Here is an 18,844-nt window from a genome sequence, read left to right on the forward strand (position 1 = left end):
AAAATGGCTGCAGTGGATTTGTTGGCATTTGTGGGGCTTTTGTGAAACCCCTGATTCTTGCAGGGAAGGAGTGTCCCATAGGGAGAGAAAGCAATATTCCCTCGGCTGGGGTATGGGATGGTGTCTCCTGTATTTGCTGTCTTCACACCAGCAGGGCTTCAGGGTCCTTGCAGGGAACCAGGATAGAGCTGGTGCTGGGAAGGGCTGTGGGAGGTGGGGGGACACCCTTGCAATGCATGCACCGTTCTGAGGCTTGCCTGAAAGGGGGAAGAGCTTAGCACAGCCCCATGCTGGATAACACTGGGGAACGGCTGGACCTGTGTTAGGCTGGATTTAGGGAAAGGTTCTTCCCCCAGAGGGTGCTGGACACTGCCCAGGCTCCCCAGGGAATGGTCACAGCCCCAAGGCTGCCAGAGCTCCAGGAGCATTTGGACAACACTCCCAGGCACCGGGTGGGATTGTTGGGGTGTCCTGTGCAGGGCCAGCCATTGAACTCGATGATCCTTGTGGGTCCCAGCACGTTCTGTGGCTCTGTGCTGTGTTCCTCCTTATACCAAAAGCCCCATGCTGGATTTTCAGGAGCGCGTCTTCAACTGACATGGAGGAGGCTGAGGACCTGCAGCCTGTGGAGGATGCTGAAGAAGGGCAGTCAACATCTGTCCTTGCAGAAGAGCTGCAGGGCTCCCTGAAGAAGCAAGGGACACTGGGACACTGCCCTGTGTGGCATCTGCACCAGGCAGGGCTCCGTGCCAGGAGCTCCCTTGGCAGAGGGGAAGAGAGACCTGAGAGGTGCTTTGTTTTCAGGCATCTCTGAGAAATTGCAGGAACAAAATTAAAGGAGGTAAAAGAAAAACCAGCCCCCACAGCATTTGCCTGAGGAATGAAAACCTCTGATGGTGCTGCTGAACTCTGGGGTCCTGCAGACAGGGTGGAATCCAGGCTGAGCTCAGATTCTCCATCTCTCTGCCAGGATGGCGAATATGATGGGTTTTCACAGCAGGGAGTTAGGGGAGAGATGGGCTTTGGATAAATTGAAACAGACCACAGACCTCCTGGGTTCCCTGCCAATATTTATCCTCAATTGAAGGAAAATGTTTTTAAAATATGTTATTCAGGCTTCATTCTCTCAAAGCCAGTGTTCAGTTTGGTCTGGTGACTGCACCAAGGGCCTTGCCTTTTTATTTCATATGTCAAAATGCCCAAGGACCTATAGAAAACAGTGATTTTACATTTATATGGGAAAAACAGCAAAAAAGGGGGATTGGGATTTAGTCCTAAACCATTTTTGAAATGATAAGAGAAAAGCAAGTGTCTCAAGTGATGAAAAACAGTCGATTTCACAAGAGTTAGGCTGAGCAGCAGGAAAAATACTGCTAAAAGGAGATGTGACCAGTGCCCTTTTTTGAGGCTAAGTGTTCTGGACTCCAAAATGCCCCAGAGACAAAGAAAACTCACTTTTCAAAATTGCCCCAGAGGCCTTACAGGTATCTTGCACTGAATTTCTCAGCGGGAGAACCACTGTGGTCCCAGTGGGATTTCAGCCTGCAAAAGCAGACAAGGATTAGCGACTCGGCTGCCTGGGCACGAAACTGCCCTTTCTGGTGAGGGGCAGGGTAGATCAGGCGAGCTCCAGCTCAAGTTATGCTATCCGATATCTCCTTCCTTCTCAGGAAGAACCTCAGTTGCTGTCTGAGCAAAATGATAGGGAAAGGGGAAATTCCTCAGAGATTTATGTCAAAAGAAGAGAGAAGTCAGGTGGTTTCCCTGCTCCTCCGAGCAGCTTCCTGAATCGGAAATACTCTTCTCCCCTCTGCCGTGGGAAGCACTTCTGGTCCCTTCTACCTCCACCTGCATTCCTCTGCAGTTCTGTATGGTCACCGATCAGGGGAAAAGAGAAAGCCTTCAGAAACATCTGAGACCAAAAAGCCACAGAAAATCACGGTTAGCAAGAGGAAACGTGTACAAGAAGTAAATGGTCCCCGAGCCCCCGAGCTGTGTGCGCAGCGCGGGGCTCCCGGTGCCCCACGGCCCTGCGATGGCCACGCTGCTCGGAGAGCTGCCGGCATTCCCAGAGAGGGGAAGAGCAGCGGTCCTGGCCGGCAGCACGGAGCCACGGCCGCCCATGGCTGCAGAGCCCTGGGTGCGTGCGCTGGGGCTGTGCGATGGGATAACGCTGGCTCCCATCCCGAGCCGGGGAAACACGAGGAGAGGCTGAGCCCTGTGCCTGGGCTGGGCACAGCGGCTCTGCTCCCTTCCCATTTTTCCTGATGGTTCTGGCTGTGCTGTGTTAAATGGAAAGCAAATCCCCATCCTGCCATCTGTGCTCCTTTGCTCTCACTGATGGGCTCAAAGACCCAGCTCTTGGCATCTCTTGAGGTTTGCTGAGGGGTTTCCTCTAAAGGCCCTGGGGCCATTGCAGTCTGTGCCCAGAGCCATCGCCTGGGAGCAGGCTGAGCCCAGCCCTCCTGCCTCCAGGTCACCTCCGCGGGATGGGACTATGGCCGCTCCCCTTCAATGCAGAATCCAGTGCAACAACAACCACAAAATCCTCTGCTGCTGCTCATTGAGCATCTCAGCTCCCTTCCGCACTGTCTGGGCAGCGAGGGTTTGGGAGTGCAGATGCTTCAGGATCAGCTTTGAAAATAAACCCAAACAAGCACCTTTTGGAGCTTAAAGCGACTCCTCCTGGAAACCACTGCAGGGAAAAGCATTTGTTTATTAACGAGAGGCAGCAGGAACAGGGCATGAAAGGCGGCTTTGTCTCCCCGGCCACTGCGTGCTCCGTTTATCTCTATGTTAATGCCTTTCCTTCAGGTGTGCAGGGAATCTCGGGCACAAATCTCCCAGCTCCATAAAACCATCGGGCAAAGAGGAATCCCCGGCTCCCGGGCCCTGCGCATCGCGGAACCCCCGTGTCACCTGCAGCCGCCCCCAAATGAGCGCGTCTTTGGTTGCCTCTGCGGGGAAAAGGGGGGTTCTGCGAACGCCTGGGGGCCTGCCGAGGGGCTGGCTCCATGGCCAGATGGAGGCAACGCGGTCTGCCTCCATCCCCGAGGACCCCCAGGGACGCGGGGATCCCCGCCGCAGCGGGCATCCCCGGGGAGGGGGAGTCCCCGGGCAGGGAATCACCTTTCCGGGGGGGCGCGGGGGTCAGCGTCCCGGGGGCAGGGGCAGCTCAGGGAGCATCCCGCCTCCTCCCCGCGCCGCGCCGCGCCGCGCCAGTGCCTGTGCCGGTGCCGTGCCGCGCCAGGCCGTGCCGGTGGCGTGCCCTGCCGTGCCGCTCCGTGCCGGTGCCGTGCCGCCCCGCGCCGTGCCGTGCCGTGCCGTGCCGCCCCGCGTCGCGCCGCTCCGCTCCGCCCCGCCGCGCCCGCCGCGCCGCAGCCCCGCAGCCCGGCCCCGCAGCCCGGCCGCCGCCGCAGGGCCGGCGGGCAGCGAGCGGCAGCCGGCGGCATGAGGCGCGACCCGGCGCCCGGCTTCTCCATGCTGCTCTTCGGCGTCTCCCTCGCCTGCTACTCGCCCAGCCTCAAGTCGGTGCAGGACCAGGCGTACACGGCGGCGGTGGTGCTGGAGGGCAAGGTGCAGTCCGTGGGCCCCCCCGCCGGCGGCAATGACAGCCGCGGCGCCGGGCCCGCCGGGGGGGTCCTGGTCAAGGTGCTCGACCTGTGGCCCCTCAACAGCGGGGGGCTGCAGCGGGAGCAGCTCATCAGCGTGGGCTCCAAGGCGCCCTGCTTCAAAGTGAAGCGCAACCACCGCTACATCTTCTTCCTCGAGCCCACCGAGGAGCCGCTCGTCTTCCGCACCGCCTTCGCTCCGCTCGACACCAGCGGCAAGAACCTCAAGCGGGACGTGGCGCGGATCCTCTGCGCCGACTGCGGTACGGGCCGCGCCGCGGCGGCGGGGGGCGGCGGGGGGCGATGGCGGAGAGGCCGCGGGGAGCCCTGGCCCGCGTCCCGGGCAGCCGCGGGCCGACAGGTCCGTACCCCTCGGACCTGGGGGAGACAGGTGCCCGGCGATCGTCCCCCCACTTCACCCCCGGTGGGCCCCGGGAGCCGCGCCTGCACCGGGGGAGATGCGGTGTGATGAGATGAGATGAGATGAGATGAGATGAGATGAGATGAGATGAGATGAGATGCGATGCGCTGCGGTGCGATGAGATACGATGCGCTCCGCGCGGCCCGGCCGCCGCAGCCGCGCTCCCCCCATCCCCCGGCCCCGGGGCTCCTCGCTCGCCCGGCTCAAGGTCCCGCAGCCCCGGCCCGGCGCCGCGCCAGCAGCGCAGCCCCGAGCCCGGTGCGGGGAGCGCCCGCAGCCCGCGGCCGCCCGGCTCTCGGCGGTTGCCGCGCGGGAGCCCCCGGTGTCAGCGCGGTTCCAGCGCCCCGGTGCCGCTCCCCTCCGGGGCCTCGGCCGTGGCAGCCCTGGCCGGGAGAGCTGCCGGCCCGCGGGGGTCCCGGTGTCTCCGGCCGCGACCCCCGCCCCGGGCGCTTTGCCTGCTGCAGAGGGGGCCGGGCCCGGGATGCGGGGCTGGGACAGGGGCAGAGCTCCAGGGGTGCCCTAAGAGCCGGGAAGTTTTGCCTCTTCCAAAATAATGGCCTCGCGGGGGGAAGTTGGTTTTTCTTTTGTTCGTTCCGCGCATTTCGGTTTCTCCGATCACGGCTCTCGTGCGGTGGCTTGTGCTGTTCTTCCAGCACCTCTGGAAACGCGGTTATGAAATGACTTCAACGGGAAGCGCCCGCCGGAGAGTCCCTGCTTTTGTTCCTGGATTTTCCTTGCTGTCCTCTGGCAGGTGAACACCTGCGAAGGGCTGGGCGGTGGGGACCGGGCGAGGACAATGCCTGCATTTTCCCAGGGTTTGCATCTGAGCTGACAAAAATGCACGGCTGGCCCTTCATCCAGCCTGAATGCTGGATACTGTGTCACAAAATCTGGGGAAGGCTGGTGTTAACCCGGAGAGCTCTGAGAGCCATGCCGTGCTCTCAGAAATGGCTCGAATCCCTCATGTTTGGTGTGTTACGAGGATATACAGGGTGTATCTCCAGGGAATCCAGGCTCCCCACTCAATGTCGGTACACCGCATCCTCATCAGGTTAATTGGCCTTTTGCCTCATTAAAAGCAAGGTACTTTGTCAAGTTATACTTAGCTCTGTAATGACCATATGTGTACTGCTCTGTGGTGGTTGTTGTTGTGTTATTAACTGGGTGTTTCTGGGGCAGATACTCTGCCATTCGGGACTGCTGACCCCGCATTGTGAAAGGTAGACCTGCCTCTTTTTTTAGTTGTCCAAGAGATAAATTTAGAAGCTTGCGTTTCCTGGGAGAAAGGTGGAACCTTGCACATCATAAAATGTTGTTGAGGAAAATGGGCTAGGACTGCGTGCGAGAAAACTAATTTGGGAGGCACTAATTTCATGTGCATCTGTATGTGGGCCATCGTGGACAGAGAGGAGTTAGCGAAAGAGCTGTGGTACAGACAAGAGGAAAGTAAATGGGGGAATTTCTCAGGACTGTGGTCTCATTGTCGGGGGAAAACACAGCAAAAGGTACGTGGCTTTTATTATTACTTAAATTGTTTTTTTATCAAAAAGGATTCTGAACTTGTGCATCTCTGAGCAGCAGGGTTTGACTTTAAGGGGAACGGAGGCTGCTCCGTGGCATCCTGGCTCAGGCCCAAAGCGTTAATGTGTGGGCTGATGTAACAACAAGTTAAGAGTTGTCATTCTGTCGTGACACCTTCTTGGAGCTGATGCTTTTGTTTCTGTGTGGCTCTGATGGGTTGATTCGGCTCCCTGGCTGAGGGACGCTGCAGGTTAGTGGGAGCCTTGTCTCAGCAGAGCTCGATGGCAGATTCCAAAGGAAAAATAAAATCTGGTGGTTGGGAACTGTCAGAGCTGTGGTTTGGTTTGGTGATGAAGATGAAATGGGAGCCTCAGCTTGCTGAACTGGTGGTTCTCTGAGCACCTCATGCTCTTGGTTCAGCCAGGAGGTTACTTCTGAAGGTGACTTTCCTGGCAGGATTTTCTGATTTGTAGCACCTGAACTGCTGGAAAGGTGTGTGAACTGGGAAACCAGGCCACAGTTTGCCTTCAAGCTCTGTGGTTTGTGCTGGGAGGGAAAATCTGAAGGGGTGCAGGGGTATTTCCCATTCTTGCTGCTGATGAGGGCGGTGAGAACTCCAGAGCTGGCAGGGGGTGAATGTCCAGGCACAAGCTGCACTCTGAGGGACAGCTGGGCTGCAGCTGTGAGGGATGTTACCGAGCTGGGGGACAGATGCTGGGGTTGCTTCTGAGCAGGAAGGGAGGATCTTGTGGCTGTGCTCACTCCAATCCCCCCACTCCCAAAGATGGAGGCCTCACAGGACCATCTTCTCCCTGCTCTGGCTCTGTGCCTGGGTCTGTTTTCCAGTGATTCATCCCCTTCTCACCGGCTAAGATGCCGTGTGTCTCCTGCTCTTGCTGCTTGCCGAGGTCCGGGATGCGATGCAGGATTAGACCTGTGATGGGAGCATCCATGTCTCGCTCCAAGGAGCCGTCTCTGCTGTTTGCACAGCTCGCTCAGAGGAGTGAAAGCGAGTGCTGAGACTCTGCATGGGACCCAGACCCTCTCTGAGCAGAGCCAGGAGGACTGAGGTGAGAGAAGGACGGCATGGGGTGTGGGGGACAGAGCAGGAATGCTGGTCTGCGCAGCTGGTGTGTGTGGGGTCTGAGCTGGGCTGCTTCATGGGTGCCCCCTGAGCAGAGGTCCAGGGAGGGGGAGCCTCACTTTGGCCATCTCACTGCTGGGCAGGCTCTGAAGGCTGGAACTTCCCCATCTGCAAACCCCAGAGGGGCACAGCCTCTGCAGCTCTGCCCAGCCATGGGTTTTCATCCCCCTGCTGCACAGGGAGAAGCTGGAACTGGGGCCCAGCATCCTGCAGGTCTCACCACCCACTTGTCCATCTTAAAACCTCTTCTGCACTGGGAGTATTATTGTTTTTTTTCATACTGTTATATAACGATTCCTGTTATTGCTTCTCCTCCTGTCTCTTTTCTTTGTATCTTCTAGCTCCTTAATTTTGGATGGTCTCATGTCTCCTTTGTGCCTACACACACAGATCAAGGAGGAGGAAATAGGTGCAAGACACAGTGCTGGCTCTCACTGGTGAAGGAGCTGGTGGCATTATCCCCACTGGAACAATTCCTGATCTGAATCCAGAACGGGGCTTGTGGTCCTCATCCTCCTGGTCTTTAGGGGTAGCTCGTGTCAGCATCTCCTTCCCACTCTGTATGAGTCCCCTCTTTCTGTGTGAAGGATTTATGTGCAGGTATTTTGTACACAGAAGAGTGGGGATTTAACCTGTCCAGGCTCTGATTCCTGCTTTCACAGAGGAACAAATGTCTTCCTGCCTCCATATGCAGCGAGTTGCAAAGTAGCTTTAATTAGAGCCTGTACGTCTCCTGAAGCACCTCACCGAAAACGCTGCTGAGCTCCAGGACGAGGTCTGCGACTCGCCTGCAGGATTAGCTAGCTTAGCTGGGGCAGGTAATCTGGTGGTGGCAGATCCCTGGGAGGATTTGCAGGCAGAGGACCTGTTGTTGTAGATGGCACTTTTTGCAGATGGGGTATTTATTTTTTTTCCAGTCCGAAGGTGTCTTGGTCCCAGTGGGAATCAGGAGTGTGCTGGGGCTGTGGCGTTTGCCTCTGTGGCCACATAATGCTGGGAGCTGTTTATCCTGGAGCGAGGTTGCTTAGAGCTGGCCTGTGAGAGGAGGAGGGAGGCCGGATTTTGAAGTGCCCGCTGGAAAATACAGCCCTCTGGATTACAGTGTAGGTGTTGCTGCCTGAAATAGCACTGGCAACTTTGGACCAGCAGCTCATGCAAAAATATCCCTCTTCACTATCCTGCAGATCATTGGACTCACTGCAAGGCAGGCAGGCACAGGGGAGGGGTGTGGGTGGGCTCCAGCTGCTGGTGATGGTACTCTGCCTTCATCCCAGGACAGCTGTGGAGCACGGAGCAGTAAAGCTGGATTTTCTCACACACCACCTTGCTAATTAGAGCTGTCTGAAACTATTTCTCACCACCTTCAGAAAATCACACTTCCTTGGATTTGCAGAAGAGCAAAAACTTGCTTCCTTCTTGCCTTGAGTTCCTGCAGGTGGGGAATGGTCACTGTGCTGCAGACAGCTTTGACCCCTCGCAAGGGTGGCGCATTTCTGGGTGCTCTCTCAAATCCCCTCATACAGGATTCGGTCTGGAGTGGACCTGGGGTGGCTGGGTCCTTGTGGCCAGGTCAGCTCCTTGTCTCCTAAACCAGCCATCCAGCAACTGGCAACTGGAACTTTGCTCGGCCGAAGCTGCAGGTCCAAGTGACTCCAGTGGTGCCCGACACAACGGAGTTTTCCCCTCCCAGGCATGTGCCATGTGTGGAGCAAAGCCTGGCTAGTTTCTCAGTTCCCCTTTCAGAAACGTTTGACTAAATAAAGCATCTCCCCAAGGATCTCCATGAGTAAGACAAGACTAAAACAGCTCCTGAGTGATCCCAGCAGTGCTGATTTCTCTATCTAGGGCTGCTCCATGCCCAGCCCCTGGCCGCAGCTGCTGCTTTGTGGTTCTTTGTGCTCTGCCAGCTGACAGCCCTTAGATATGGGCCCTCAGGCAGAATGCCCTTTCTAAATCACAGGTGACACCTTGACTTGGGTTTGGATCTGGATCAGAAGCTGGTGCATGCTTGGGGGCACAGAAGCAATAAACTGCATCACCAGGCGAAAAGGGAGCCATGCTCTGCTGCAGCTGAGCTCCCTGCTTCATTTGGGCTGCGTGAGGCGAGATGCACCATGGGCACCAGGGCCTTGAGCCTTCAAGCACTTGGCTCACCCCAAAATCTGCTGCAAAGTGCCGCAAGGGATGGGTTTTGGTACCGTGCTGCTGGGCTGAGGGTGCCTCTCCCAGCAGACTGGAGGGGGTGGCCAGTTCCCATGCACATGTGACACGACTCCTACGCAGAGCGGCTGCTGCTTTGCCAGGTTTGGGACACTGGATGCTGCTGCTGAAGTCGCCTCATCTCCATTCCCCTCCTCAGTCAATGCGTGACGCTGCTGAGTGTAAATGATAGCTATGCCGGCCCTGGCATGACACCTGGGCTTCCCCAGGTCAGCTGTGCTAGCCCAGGGCAGGTGAGGGTGCAGATGCAGGGAGAAAGACAGAGCTGAGTGACGCGCTGGGCCAGGAGGAGCTCCAGGAGACTGATCCGTGGTGGGCAGCAGGTTTGGGAGGCTGCGAGCCCGTGGGCGACTCTGGTCGTCTGGGGAATTCTCACTGCAGAGGAGCCTGAGCGACAAAGTGCTGGGAGGTGAGGAAGTGCCTCCGCTGAGCCGGGAGGCGCCGGGGCTGTCTGGCAGCTCCTGTCGGGGCTCCCGTGCCCGCTCCGTGCCCTGTGCGCAGCGTGGTCAGTGCTGCCCGTGCTGGTGGGGGCCGGGCTGGGCGCAGCGGAGCTGTCAGCGCATCCTGCCGCTCTCTGCTGCTCAGGGCAGGCTGCCAGGATGCGAGTTCACCCCCTCCCCAAGGGCGGGACCGCCCTGTCGGGCCCAAACGGTGCCGCTTGAAGGCGAAGGCTCTGCCCCGCTCCCCGGTGAGGTGTTCTCTGCGCTGTGAGCTGCTCTGCCCGGTGCAGATGGCAGAGGACGCCTGTCCTCGGCGGGGGCTCGGCGGATGCGGGCGGCGAGGGGAGGCTCTGGAGGAAGCTCATCTCCCTGGAAACTTTGGCAGCCAGGCGTCTGCTTGCCTACTGAATTGGGTGTGCAGCAATCGAACCCCTGAAGGAGCCAGCACCTCTCAGCACTTACTGTCTCCGCCCTGGGGGGAGGTGGAGGGGTACGCCACCTGCCCAAAATTTGGGGGACAGAGTATTGAGTCTGCAAGGGTAGGTTGGAGATCAAAAGGAAGATGAATCACCAAGCTGCTCTTTCTCTGCTGAATGACCGTGCTCCCGGAGTTCGGCTGCTGCGGTTTGGGGCTGGGCTGTGTGCTGCAAAGCGTGGGCTGAAGGGCCAGTAAAAGCTGCTCTTGTTGAATCCCCATGGTCCAGCTCCACCCTGGATAAGACCCAGGCCAGTCTGGAGGATGGAAAAAATATATTTTCCCAGAAGATGGGTCCTAGAGGGGAGCAGATGATTTGCATCTTGAATGAAAATAATTTATACGACTCCAGGCAGAGAAGGCTCAGATGTCATCAGGTAGGGGGAGGTCACCTCTGTGCTGGAGGATTTGGAGACAAGTTTTGTATGGAAGTCACAGCAAACAGCGCTGAAGCTCTTTGGAGAGGGGAGAGTTCATATTAGGGAAATGAGAAAACAGGAGATGCAGTGGGTTGGAGGAGGACAGGAGATGCTGCCTTGGAGACCCAGGGCACTGCTCTTGCCAAGGTTGTAGCAATGGTTGTGTCAGGGAATCCCTTTTGGCCTTCTTGATTTCCCTGTCTCGGGGTCTTACCCCAAGCAATCACTCCCTTAAGGTACCACTGCAGTGCCAACCACGGCCAAGGGCGATCTCCCAGAAATGTTCCCCAGTTGGAATCATGGGTTGGAACTGAGTTGGGGCTCATGGTGGTGGCATGGGCTAAGCATGATCCCAGCTGGTGTGGCACTTGAGGATGGAGCTGGGTGGGCTGATGGGATGATGTTGCGTGCAGAAAAGAGGTCAGAAGATGACAATGGTCCTGACAAGGCTGTGGGAAGTGCAAACCAGAGGTACCTGCCACCCTTTTGTCCCTGGTGGCCTGGCCTGGAGCTGGGTGAGAGCTTCCAGCAGAGTGATTTGGCAGTAGGCTGGGGAGACACCCATGAGGAATGACCCTGGTGTAGGTGACCCCCTTGCAGGCAGGCAGGAGAGCCTGCTCAGAGGGTGTGAGACTGGGGTCCATTCCCGCCCTGTTGTCTGATGCTGTAGCTCAGGGACAAGGTTCTTCTGCCCACAGCAACTCTCCCTGGCCTGGACAGTCCTTGAAGTTCTCTTTGTTGGGGGTTGGTGGCCACAGTGGTTCTCTCTGGTCCCCCCACCTGCCCCACACCCACTGCCTGCAGCAGGATAGTGCCTTCCTTTCCTGTATTCCTGTCACTGTTTGCTGGCCCCTGGAGGGCACCTCAGTTCATCCTTGCAGGCTGTAGCATGTGTTCTGGTTTTGCAGGAATGATACTTCATCTTTGGTGACCTCCTGGAGCAGAGCTGGCTGCTGTTGTCTCTGGGCACAGCATCTCTCTGGGATGGGACACACATGCCTGATGAGTAGGGATGTGTCACACTTGTGACAGAGCACTCAGCTCCCACCCTGCTGCCCCTCTCTCTCTCCCTGTCCTGACGTGAGGGAACTGTCCTTTACCCTCTTGATGAAGGTGAGAACTTCCCAACGGGTTCACGTGCTGGAAATGAGCCTGTAGGGTCTGCAGGTGAGAGCAGAGCCCCAGGGCTGATGGAAAGCAGATCTTGGATGTGATGGTTTTCTAGGGCAGGTCTAGATGGGCAGTGCTGTGCCTGATGGCTTGTGGAAAGGCTGAGGAGGATGGGAATGCTTTGCAGAGCCTGAGGAAGGACACACTGTACTACTTAGTGGGAGAGCTAGTCAGGGCCTGCCAATTTGGGGTCGGAAGGCAGGTATTTGCATTCATTATAATCAATCACTGCTCATCCACTCTCCGTAATGGCTCGGTAATGATGAAGCGCTGCTCAGGAGCCTCTCGGTGGTCTCAGGGCAGGCAGATGGCTTGGCAGGAGGGTGGGACTGGAATTAGGTCTGCTTTCTGGGCTGCCTCAAAGTTGGCAGTGATGCACGAGCCCTGGCTGCTGCCCTGGCCACAGCCTGTCCCCGCTGGACCCCGGCTCCCGCTGCCGCACCGGCCGCTCCCGCTGCTCGGGGTGGGCAGCCCTGGGACGAGCCAAGGGGAGGTCAGCATCGGGCACAGCCTCTACTGCCAGCCTGTGCCAGTGGGATGTGGCCTTTCCCGTCATGCAGAGGTGTGTGGGTGTGTGATTAGCAACACACTCATTAGCCCTGGGAGTGTGACAGGGAGCATGAGCCATAAGTCAGGATGCCTTGCTTGGGGGTCGGATCTTCCACGTGGGTCCGTGGGATGGTAGTAACAGCAAGGGTAGGAGTGAATGCTTCTGGCCCTCGTCTGGACCTGCTGCTCTAGGTGTTCCCCTCCCACCCCTCCAGTCTTCCTCAGCTGCCCTTCTGGGTGTCTTGGTGCAGAGGAGGAGTGTGGATGTGTTTGGCTGGGTCTCCCCATGGCTGCTCTCAGCATTCAGCCAGGCTGGCATGTGCTGGGAGTCCAGCTGAAGTCACCACCACCCGTGGGACAATCCTCTGCCATGTGGGGTCTCAGCCACCTTCTCCTGGTATCTCTGCTAGGAGAAGGATCTTTCTTCCCCTCCTGGCTGCCAGGTTGCAGCTGTGGTGGAGGTCTGGGATACCCCAGGATTGCTCTTCCCCAGGCCTTTCTGCCTCAGTTGGTGATTTAAGCTGGTCCTGCTGGTGTAGGGGACACAAGAGGCTGGATGGCTGTTAGTTTGTAGGGTGGCTGTTGTTCTTTCTTGGATGTTCAGGCACAACAGCAAGTTCTGGCAAATGCTGCAGAACCCACAGGCCAGATGATGCCCAAATAGGATTACAGGGAAGGAGGGGAAAACCTAGGAGGGGTCAGGTGGATTTGGGAGGCTCAGATGCAGCTGAGATTCTGTGAAAGGCCTTGATGGTTTTGAACGTTGGGTAGGACACAGCGGTAGATGTAGGACGGTTTGGATGGGAATTAGGATTTATTCTATACCTACAAGAACTGGGGTGATGGTGGGAGGCAGCAGGCACAGGGTCACCCAAAGGTCCTTCTTCACACGGAGCCTTGGACACAGAGCCTCACTGCAGGGGGCTGCGGGGCAAGAGAGGAAGGACTGGGGGGTCCCCAAGGCCATGCTGGTGTGTGTGGCAGCATTGGGGTGCAGCTGCTGATCCTGCAGCTCCCCAAATGCCTCAGTGCCAGAAGGGATGGGCTGTGCTGGGAGGGGCACAGCACGGACTGAGGCAGAGTTTAACCCCAGGAGAGGTGTGCTGTGATCAGTAATTCCTCTGTGCAGCCTGACCTCCATTGCCTGGATCATGCTCCAGAGACGGAGCTTTGGGGCACATCCAGCCCATTCCAGCGTAGGGATGTTCTGTGTGGGAGCTGCTCTCAGCCCCGTGTCAGGGCAGGGGTGCTGGGCACACTCACTGCAGTCAGGGGGGTTTGTGTGCTCTGGAGAGAACCAATGCAGGCAAGGGGGCTGTGCTTGGAGACTTGCTTCAGGTCCCATCTGTGCCACTGATCACAGGAAAGCTTCTCAGCATCCCCACACTGTGATTCCCTGCCTGGCAAGCAGGAAGGATGCTGCTTTGCACACTCTTCTAGGGAGCAGGCAGAAACTGGTGGTGTGCTGGGTTCCCATCAGTGTGTCAGCACCAGGAATCACCAGAAGTGGAAATAAAACCCTCCCCTCCCTCCGGTGCCTGTCACTGCTGCACCTCAGCACAGTTCCATTCCCCTGCGTGCAGGGCTGTCCCTCTGCCAGCTGCTCCTCTGTGGGGCTGGCAGACCCTGCTATAAAGGAAGCAGACCCTGCAGGGGTTCTCTGTGCAGCTGGGGGTATCTGAGTTGGTGTTTGGCGTTGGAGGGCACCTGCCTTGTTCCTGAAAAGGGTCTGCAAGAGACCTGCAAAGTACCAGCAGGCAGTGTTTTCTCTCCTCGGGTGGCCACGTCGTTCGGAGCGTTTCCCAGCCAAGCTCAGCTCCCAGCAGAGGTGTTAGATCCACAAGGGCAGAAACTTGCGGTCCCCAGCCCTGCCTCTGATCCGCAGCAGCACTCTCCATCTGTGTGGGGGAGCTGTGACGTGTGAGGAGACGATTTCTGTCAGTCCATTCCTGGTGACATGCAGGCTTCTGGCATGCAGGCTGTTTTCCTGGTGCTCGGCACTAGCTGGGAGTACTGGCGGCAAGCACGGATCCCCGAGGGCACTTGATGCTGTATGATGGTGTGGAGAGAGGATTTCCCAGGCTGTTGGAGGGCTGAGCAGCTCTGTGGTGCTCGCTGTGATGAAGGATGCTCGGGTGAGGCAGGCAGAGTGGCTGCTCTGCTGATGCCTGCAAACTTCTGTAGCTGCTGCAAGGAGCTGAGAGATTAGGGGTGTGTTTTGTGGCTTGAAACGACCCTTAGAGCTGCCAGCAGGACCCATTCCCTAGTCCTCGGGGATGCCACGTGTCAGTAAGCATCACTGGCAGGTGATCCAAACCCATCCAGGCAGGGGTTTGTGGGCATGTTCTCTTCTGCAGGCTCTTCCCGGTGAGAGGGCAGACAACTGCCCTGCCTGCCCGTGCTGAGCCAGCGAATCCAGGAGCCCTCCTGCCTTGGGTTGCAGACGGCTCCAGGCCTCTCCTTCCTCCCCGAGCACTGCAGGCTGGCTCGCCTTCTGCTCCGTGTCATCAGGGCAGGGGCAGGGAGTCCAGAGCTGTCACACTGGGACAGCACAGGTGCGAGGAAGCAGAGGGAATCCTGCCTGCGGTGTGATGCACCTGGAGAGAAAACAGTTGAGTCTGCCAAGAACACACATGACGTCATTGTAACCAGACAGGTAACCGGGAACAAAATCACTGCTCCTGCGGGAAGGAGGCAGAAATTCCTGTCCTTGGGGGACCTGGCAGGTTTCTTTGAGCAAGGAGAGGAAATGCCTTCCTGTGGTGAAGTTTGACACTGGTGGATGGGCGATGAGACCAGCAAACCTCATATTTAGATGTTAAAGCATCCAGGAGAGGAGCTGGTAACTCCCAAACCATAAATACATGAAGCAGGTTCTGGCTTCGGAAGGGCAGATGGGCATGCTGGAAGGTGCACCGGGAAGCTGTGACCTTTTGAAACCTTCCTGCTGGGATAATGGCTGTGGTTTTCCCTCACTGGCTGATGCTGACAGTTGCCTGCCGTCCGTGTTGGATGTTGGCTGGCTGCACGGGCTGCAAGTGTGCTGCTGCCAGCAGGAGCTCCTGGGGCTGGAGGTGGCTCCTCAAGCCATGGTGCCAGACAGCTCTGAGCTGTGGAGAGGGGGCTTGTGCCCTCCTCTGCTCTGGATGCTGGGGAGGCGTGTGCTGTGTGTGCTCTGGTGTAGGGTGGCACCTCTGAGAGAGGTCGCCCAGTCCCTGCCCCTGCACAGATGCCTGCAGGCCTTCTGTCTGGGAAGAGGGATGCTGAACCTTGTGGGTAGAGCTGTTCTCCAGCTGGGGTGTTTCCTTATGTTGCACAAGATTTACTGAAAGCATCGTGTGAACCTGCTGGGAGAGGGTGCATTGATGAGTTTCTTTTCCCGTCATCTCTTCTGTAATTCAGTGCCCTTTCCCATCATTTGGCCTTCAGGGAATTTCCCACCCCTCAGGCTGTGTTCCAGAGCCAGGAGAGAAGTCCTAGCTCATTCCTCCTCTGGACAGCCAATACAATCCTTGGTGCTTGACATCCTTGTGGGATGTCAAATTAGACCCGACCTGCAGCACAGCACAGCTGAGCTCTGCCAAGACTCAAAGTTCTGGCCCAAAGAGGCTGCAGAGCCCAAGGAGTCTCATTCCAGTATTAAGTGGGTCAGTCCAGGGGCCTTTCCAGAGATCCCAGCAGTGTGGTCAGAGCCGGTGGTGGAGCTGCTGCCTGTGTCTCCTGTGGGCAGAGGGTGTGAGGAGCAGGGTCAGCGATGTCCCACCGGGCAGTGGCTCTGCCAGCTCTGCTGCCTGCTGTCACCAGAGGCCAAACCTGGTGCCACAGCACAGCTCCAGGCATGGCACACCTGCAGCCAGGCTGGAGGAGGGACGAGTGGCCTTGGGGGTGGGCAGTGCCTGCGTGGGAGGACCACGCACTGTGCGTCTCCTGTTAAAAACTAAGTTGTAGCAGGCACGTGGTGTTCCCAGGAGTTGCCAGATCAGTGTGGAGCCTGTGGAAGACACATCCATGTCCCTGGGGCAGAAACCTGCCCGGCAGTGGGGCTTGGAGGTTTGGAGGTGTTTGCTGTAGCAGACAGACAGACCTGCCAGCAAGTGAGGCTGGGAACAGGATTTTATCTGGAGCAGTTTTATGCTGGGCTAAACTCATATCCTGTTGGAGAGTGGGGGAACAGCAGAAAGCGGGGTCATCTTCTGGCTGCTGCACCTGAGGGGAACCCCCCCTCCTTGAAGTCTTATTTTCATGGACGATGTTCTTCAAAATAATGGGGTTTTTTTCTCCTTCTCTGTGTAACGGATGACACGGGAAACCCTTCTGCAAGGAAGTAAATTCTGCCTGTCACGGTGGCTTTCACTTGGCAGTGTTGAATTTCCTTCCATGCTGCTGTTGTCTTTCTCTTTTCCCCCTTCTCTCCCACCCACACACACTCTTTTCCATCGTACATCCTCAGCTTTCAGAATGATAATTGCAGTTGAGTGAAGAAAACCCTAACATGTTTTGAAGGATGGCTTCGGTGCCTTTTTCTGCAGTGTTCTCTGAGTCTGCACCCTGTTTGAAAATGTGAAGGTGTTTCAATGACCCTTTTTTTCCCATTTAGACCTATTTTTTTGGAGGAAATTTCTTGCGGGTTCCTTGAAAGCGCTTTCTTTCCTTTTCCAAAAGCAGCTGACTGAGCCGTGGGGGCTCAGCCAGGAGAAAAGAAGGCTCAGGGGGGACTTTCTTGCTCTCTGCAAATCCCTGACAGGAGGCTGGAGCTGGGCAGGGTTGGTCTCTTCTCCCAAGTAACAAGCGGCCTCAAGTTGTGCCATGGGAGGTTTAAATTGGATATTGGGGAAAAATTCTTCACTGAAAGGATGGTGAGGCATTGAAACAGGCTGCTCAGGACAGTGGTGGAGTCATCATCCTTGGAAATGTTTAAAAAATGTGTAGGTGTGGCACCTGGGGGCATGGTTGGGTGGTGAACAGGGTGGTGCTGGGTTAAGGGTTGAACTCGATGACCTTAGAGCTCTTTTCCAACCTTAGCAATTCTGTGATTCTACTCGTGGTGGGACTGTGGGCACAGTGATGCTTCTGCCCAAGCACCATGTCCTGGGGCAAGCAGGACAGAGAAGTCCAATAGCCCTGCCTGGAGCTCCTGGTCCAGCCTAAAGCTGCTGCTCAGACCTCTGTGAGCAGCTGCAGGACCAAGGAGGTTTGTGCAGAGGGGCTGTGCCCTGCTGACCACTACTGCCAGCCTGAGAACTGTTTCCCCAGGTGCTCCTTTGGCCCAAGCCCTGGGCAGTGGGGTGTCTGTGCCCCACGCTGTGTTGTGGCCAAAGCAGCCCTTCCCAGCCCAGAGTACTGGATGCGCTTTGGAGAGCTGCCAGTCCAGCCACCCCACGCTGACCACGGGCATCCCACACTCAGCAGCTGAGTCTGGCTTGGCAAAAAGTGCAGGATGGCTCGGAGAGGAGCTGGAGAGGGAGCAGTGGGAGGGGAGAGGCCATGCCAAGCAGGTGGCTGTGGTGTCTCAGTACATGAGGGCTGCCCTCCGCTGCCGCTGACCCTCCTGTGCCTTGGCTGGTGCAGCGTGAGCTTCCTGGGGCTGTTGGCAGAAGTAGTGCTGTGGCTGCTGCTTTGGCTTCGCATCCCTCTCAGTGGAGATCCGAGTCCTTGGAGAAGCCTTCAGAGTCACATCAGTGTCACTCTCCTGGTAGCTGAGACAGCTCTGTGCTTCAGGCTGAGATGCACTCAAAGGAAAAATACCCTGGGGCAAGCTGGGGAACAGAAGCCACCATCAGCTGGAGCTGTACGGTGTCGGGTGACCTTTTTTCTCCCTTGAGCGGTCTTGCTCCGAGGGAAGTGGAGGACCCTTGACGCTGAGATGCTGCACTGAGACACCCAGCAGCGTGTTCTGTGTGTCAGAAGCCGCCTGCAGCGTGCGCGGGTGTTTATGGCAGGGAAATGAAGCAGCTTTGCCACAACCTGTTCCCAAACCATTTCTAGTTCCACCTGGCTGCTTACCCAGCCGGCAGAGGCAAGGGAACCGTGCCTCCTCCCCGTGGATGCGGGGATATTTCCCTCCCCTCCCCCTGCAATCAGATGCTTGCAGAGCAGAGCTTGCGGCAAGCCAAGCATCACTTGCACTCCATCAGACGTGGGTGTCTATAAAAAGCCTCCCTGGGGTTGCGATTGGGTGGGTTGGCTGTGCCACGTGGTCTCTCGTAAGGCCTGTGTTGCTGAGCAAGTGGCATTCCACTTATTTTTGGCATTAATAGTCTTTAGTTAATACATAAATTCAGCTTAAATTCTGGATGGAAAATAAATCCCAAGTGGAGGCTCTGCTAATAAGACGACAGACGCTTCGGGGAGCCTGGGACGCCTGTCAGCAGAGCGGTCGTGGCTGCTGAGATCCGAGAGCAGCAACACGCGCAGGCACGAGGTCCTGAAAAGTTACCACGAGTTGTCTGACTGAATTACAGCAGGATTAGGAAGGTGGCTGAGGTGAGCTCTAGCTTTAACTGCTGGAGCTGAACTCATTACAGCAAATGCTCCAGTGAGATCCTCAGTCCCACCTGGCGTGTGGAGGAAAAGGAGTCAAAGCCTCAGTTGAGGTCTGACCACTGCAGAACGCCCTCATCTCCAGCAGTCTCCTGACAGGCAGACCTGGCCCAAGGTCCTCTGCTCTGCTTCACTCTTGTTGACCCCCTTGTCAATCCTCCCAGACTTCCCCACGTCCTGGTATGTCCCAGGGGACCTTCACCCCAGACCTGGCTGTGTTGAGGGCTGCATCCAAACGGCCCTGTCCTTCCAGAGTCATACATCCCTGTGAGAACCCGGCAGGGAAAACCATGGCCAAGCCATGCAGAGTGTGGGACCTCGTAGCTCTGACCTT

The 18,844-nt window shown here is 57.1% G+C and overlaps 1 protein-coding gene and 2 long non-coding RNA genes across 7 annotated transcripts in view; 2 read left to right on the plus strand and 1 right to left on the minus strand.

The window, feature by feature from the left end:
- Nucleotides 1-2,696: 2,696 nt before the first annotated feature.
- On the minus strand, nt 2,697-3,170 carry LOC120410745. Its single transcript, XR_005603079.1, has 2 exons — nt 3,130-3,170; nt 2,697-2,957 (listed from the first exon to the last, which is right to left on the minus strand). It is a non-coding gene; the product is annotated as an uncharacterized LOC120410745 (long non-coding RNA).
- A 240-nt stretch (nt 3,171-3,410) lies between these two features.
- Nucleotides 3,411-18,844, plus strand: part of NRG2 (neuregulin 2) — a 156,250-nt gene continuing 140,816 nt past the window's right edge. For 2 of the 4 annotated variants that reach the window (XM_039559363.1, XM_039559364.1), the window contains exon 1: nt 3,411-3,874. In XM_039559363.1, the coding sequence (XP_039415297.1) occupies nt 3,451-3,874 (424 nt within the window). In that variant the 5' untranslated portion in view covers nt 3,411-3,450. The remainder of the gene's footprint in view (nt 3,875-18,844) is intronic. The other 2 variants (XM_039559361.1, XM_039559362.1) reach the window with 1 other exon arrangement.
- LOC104693517 lies at nt 4,386-8,474 on the plus strand. Of its 2 annotated transcripts, XR_752554.4 has the most exons (3): nt 4,386-6,623; nt 7,039-7,515; nt 7,615-8,474. It is a non-coding gene; the product is annotated as an uncharacterized LOC104693517 (long non-coding RNA). The 2 variants fall into 2 exon arrangements; XR_002047005.3 differs by having other exon boundaries at nt 7,039-8,474.

This window comes from Corvus cornix, chromosome 13 (assembly GCF_000738735.6).
Source record: "Corvus cornix cornix isolate S_Up_H32 chromosome 13, ASM73873v5, whole genome shotgun sequence".
NCBI classification, from domain to species: domain Eukaryota; kingdom Metazoa; phylum Chordata; class Aves; order Passeriformes; family Corvidae; genus Corvus; species Corvus cornix.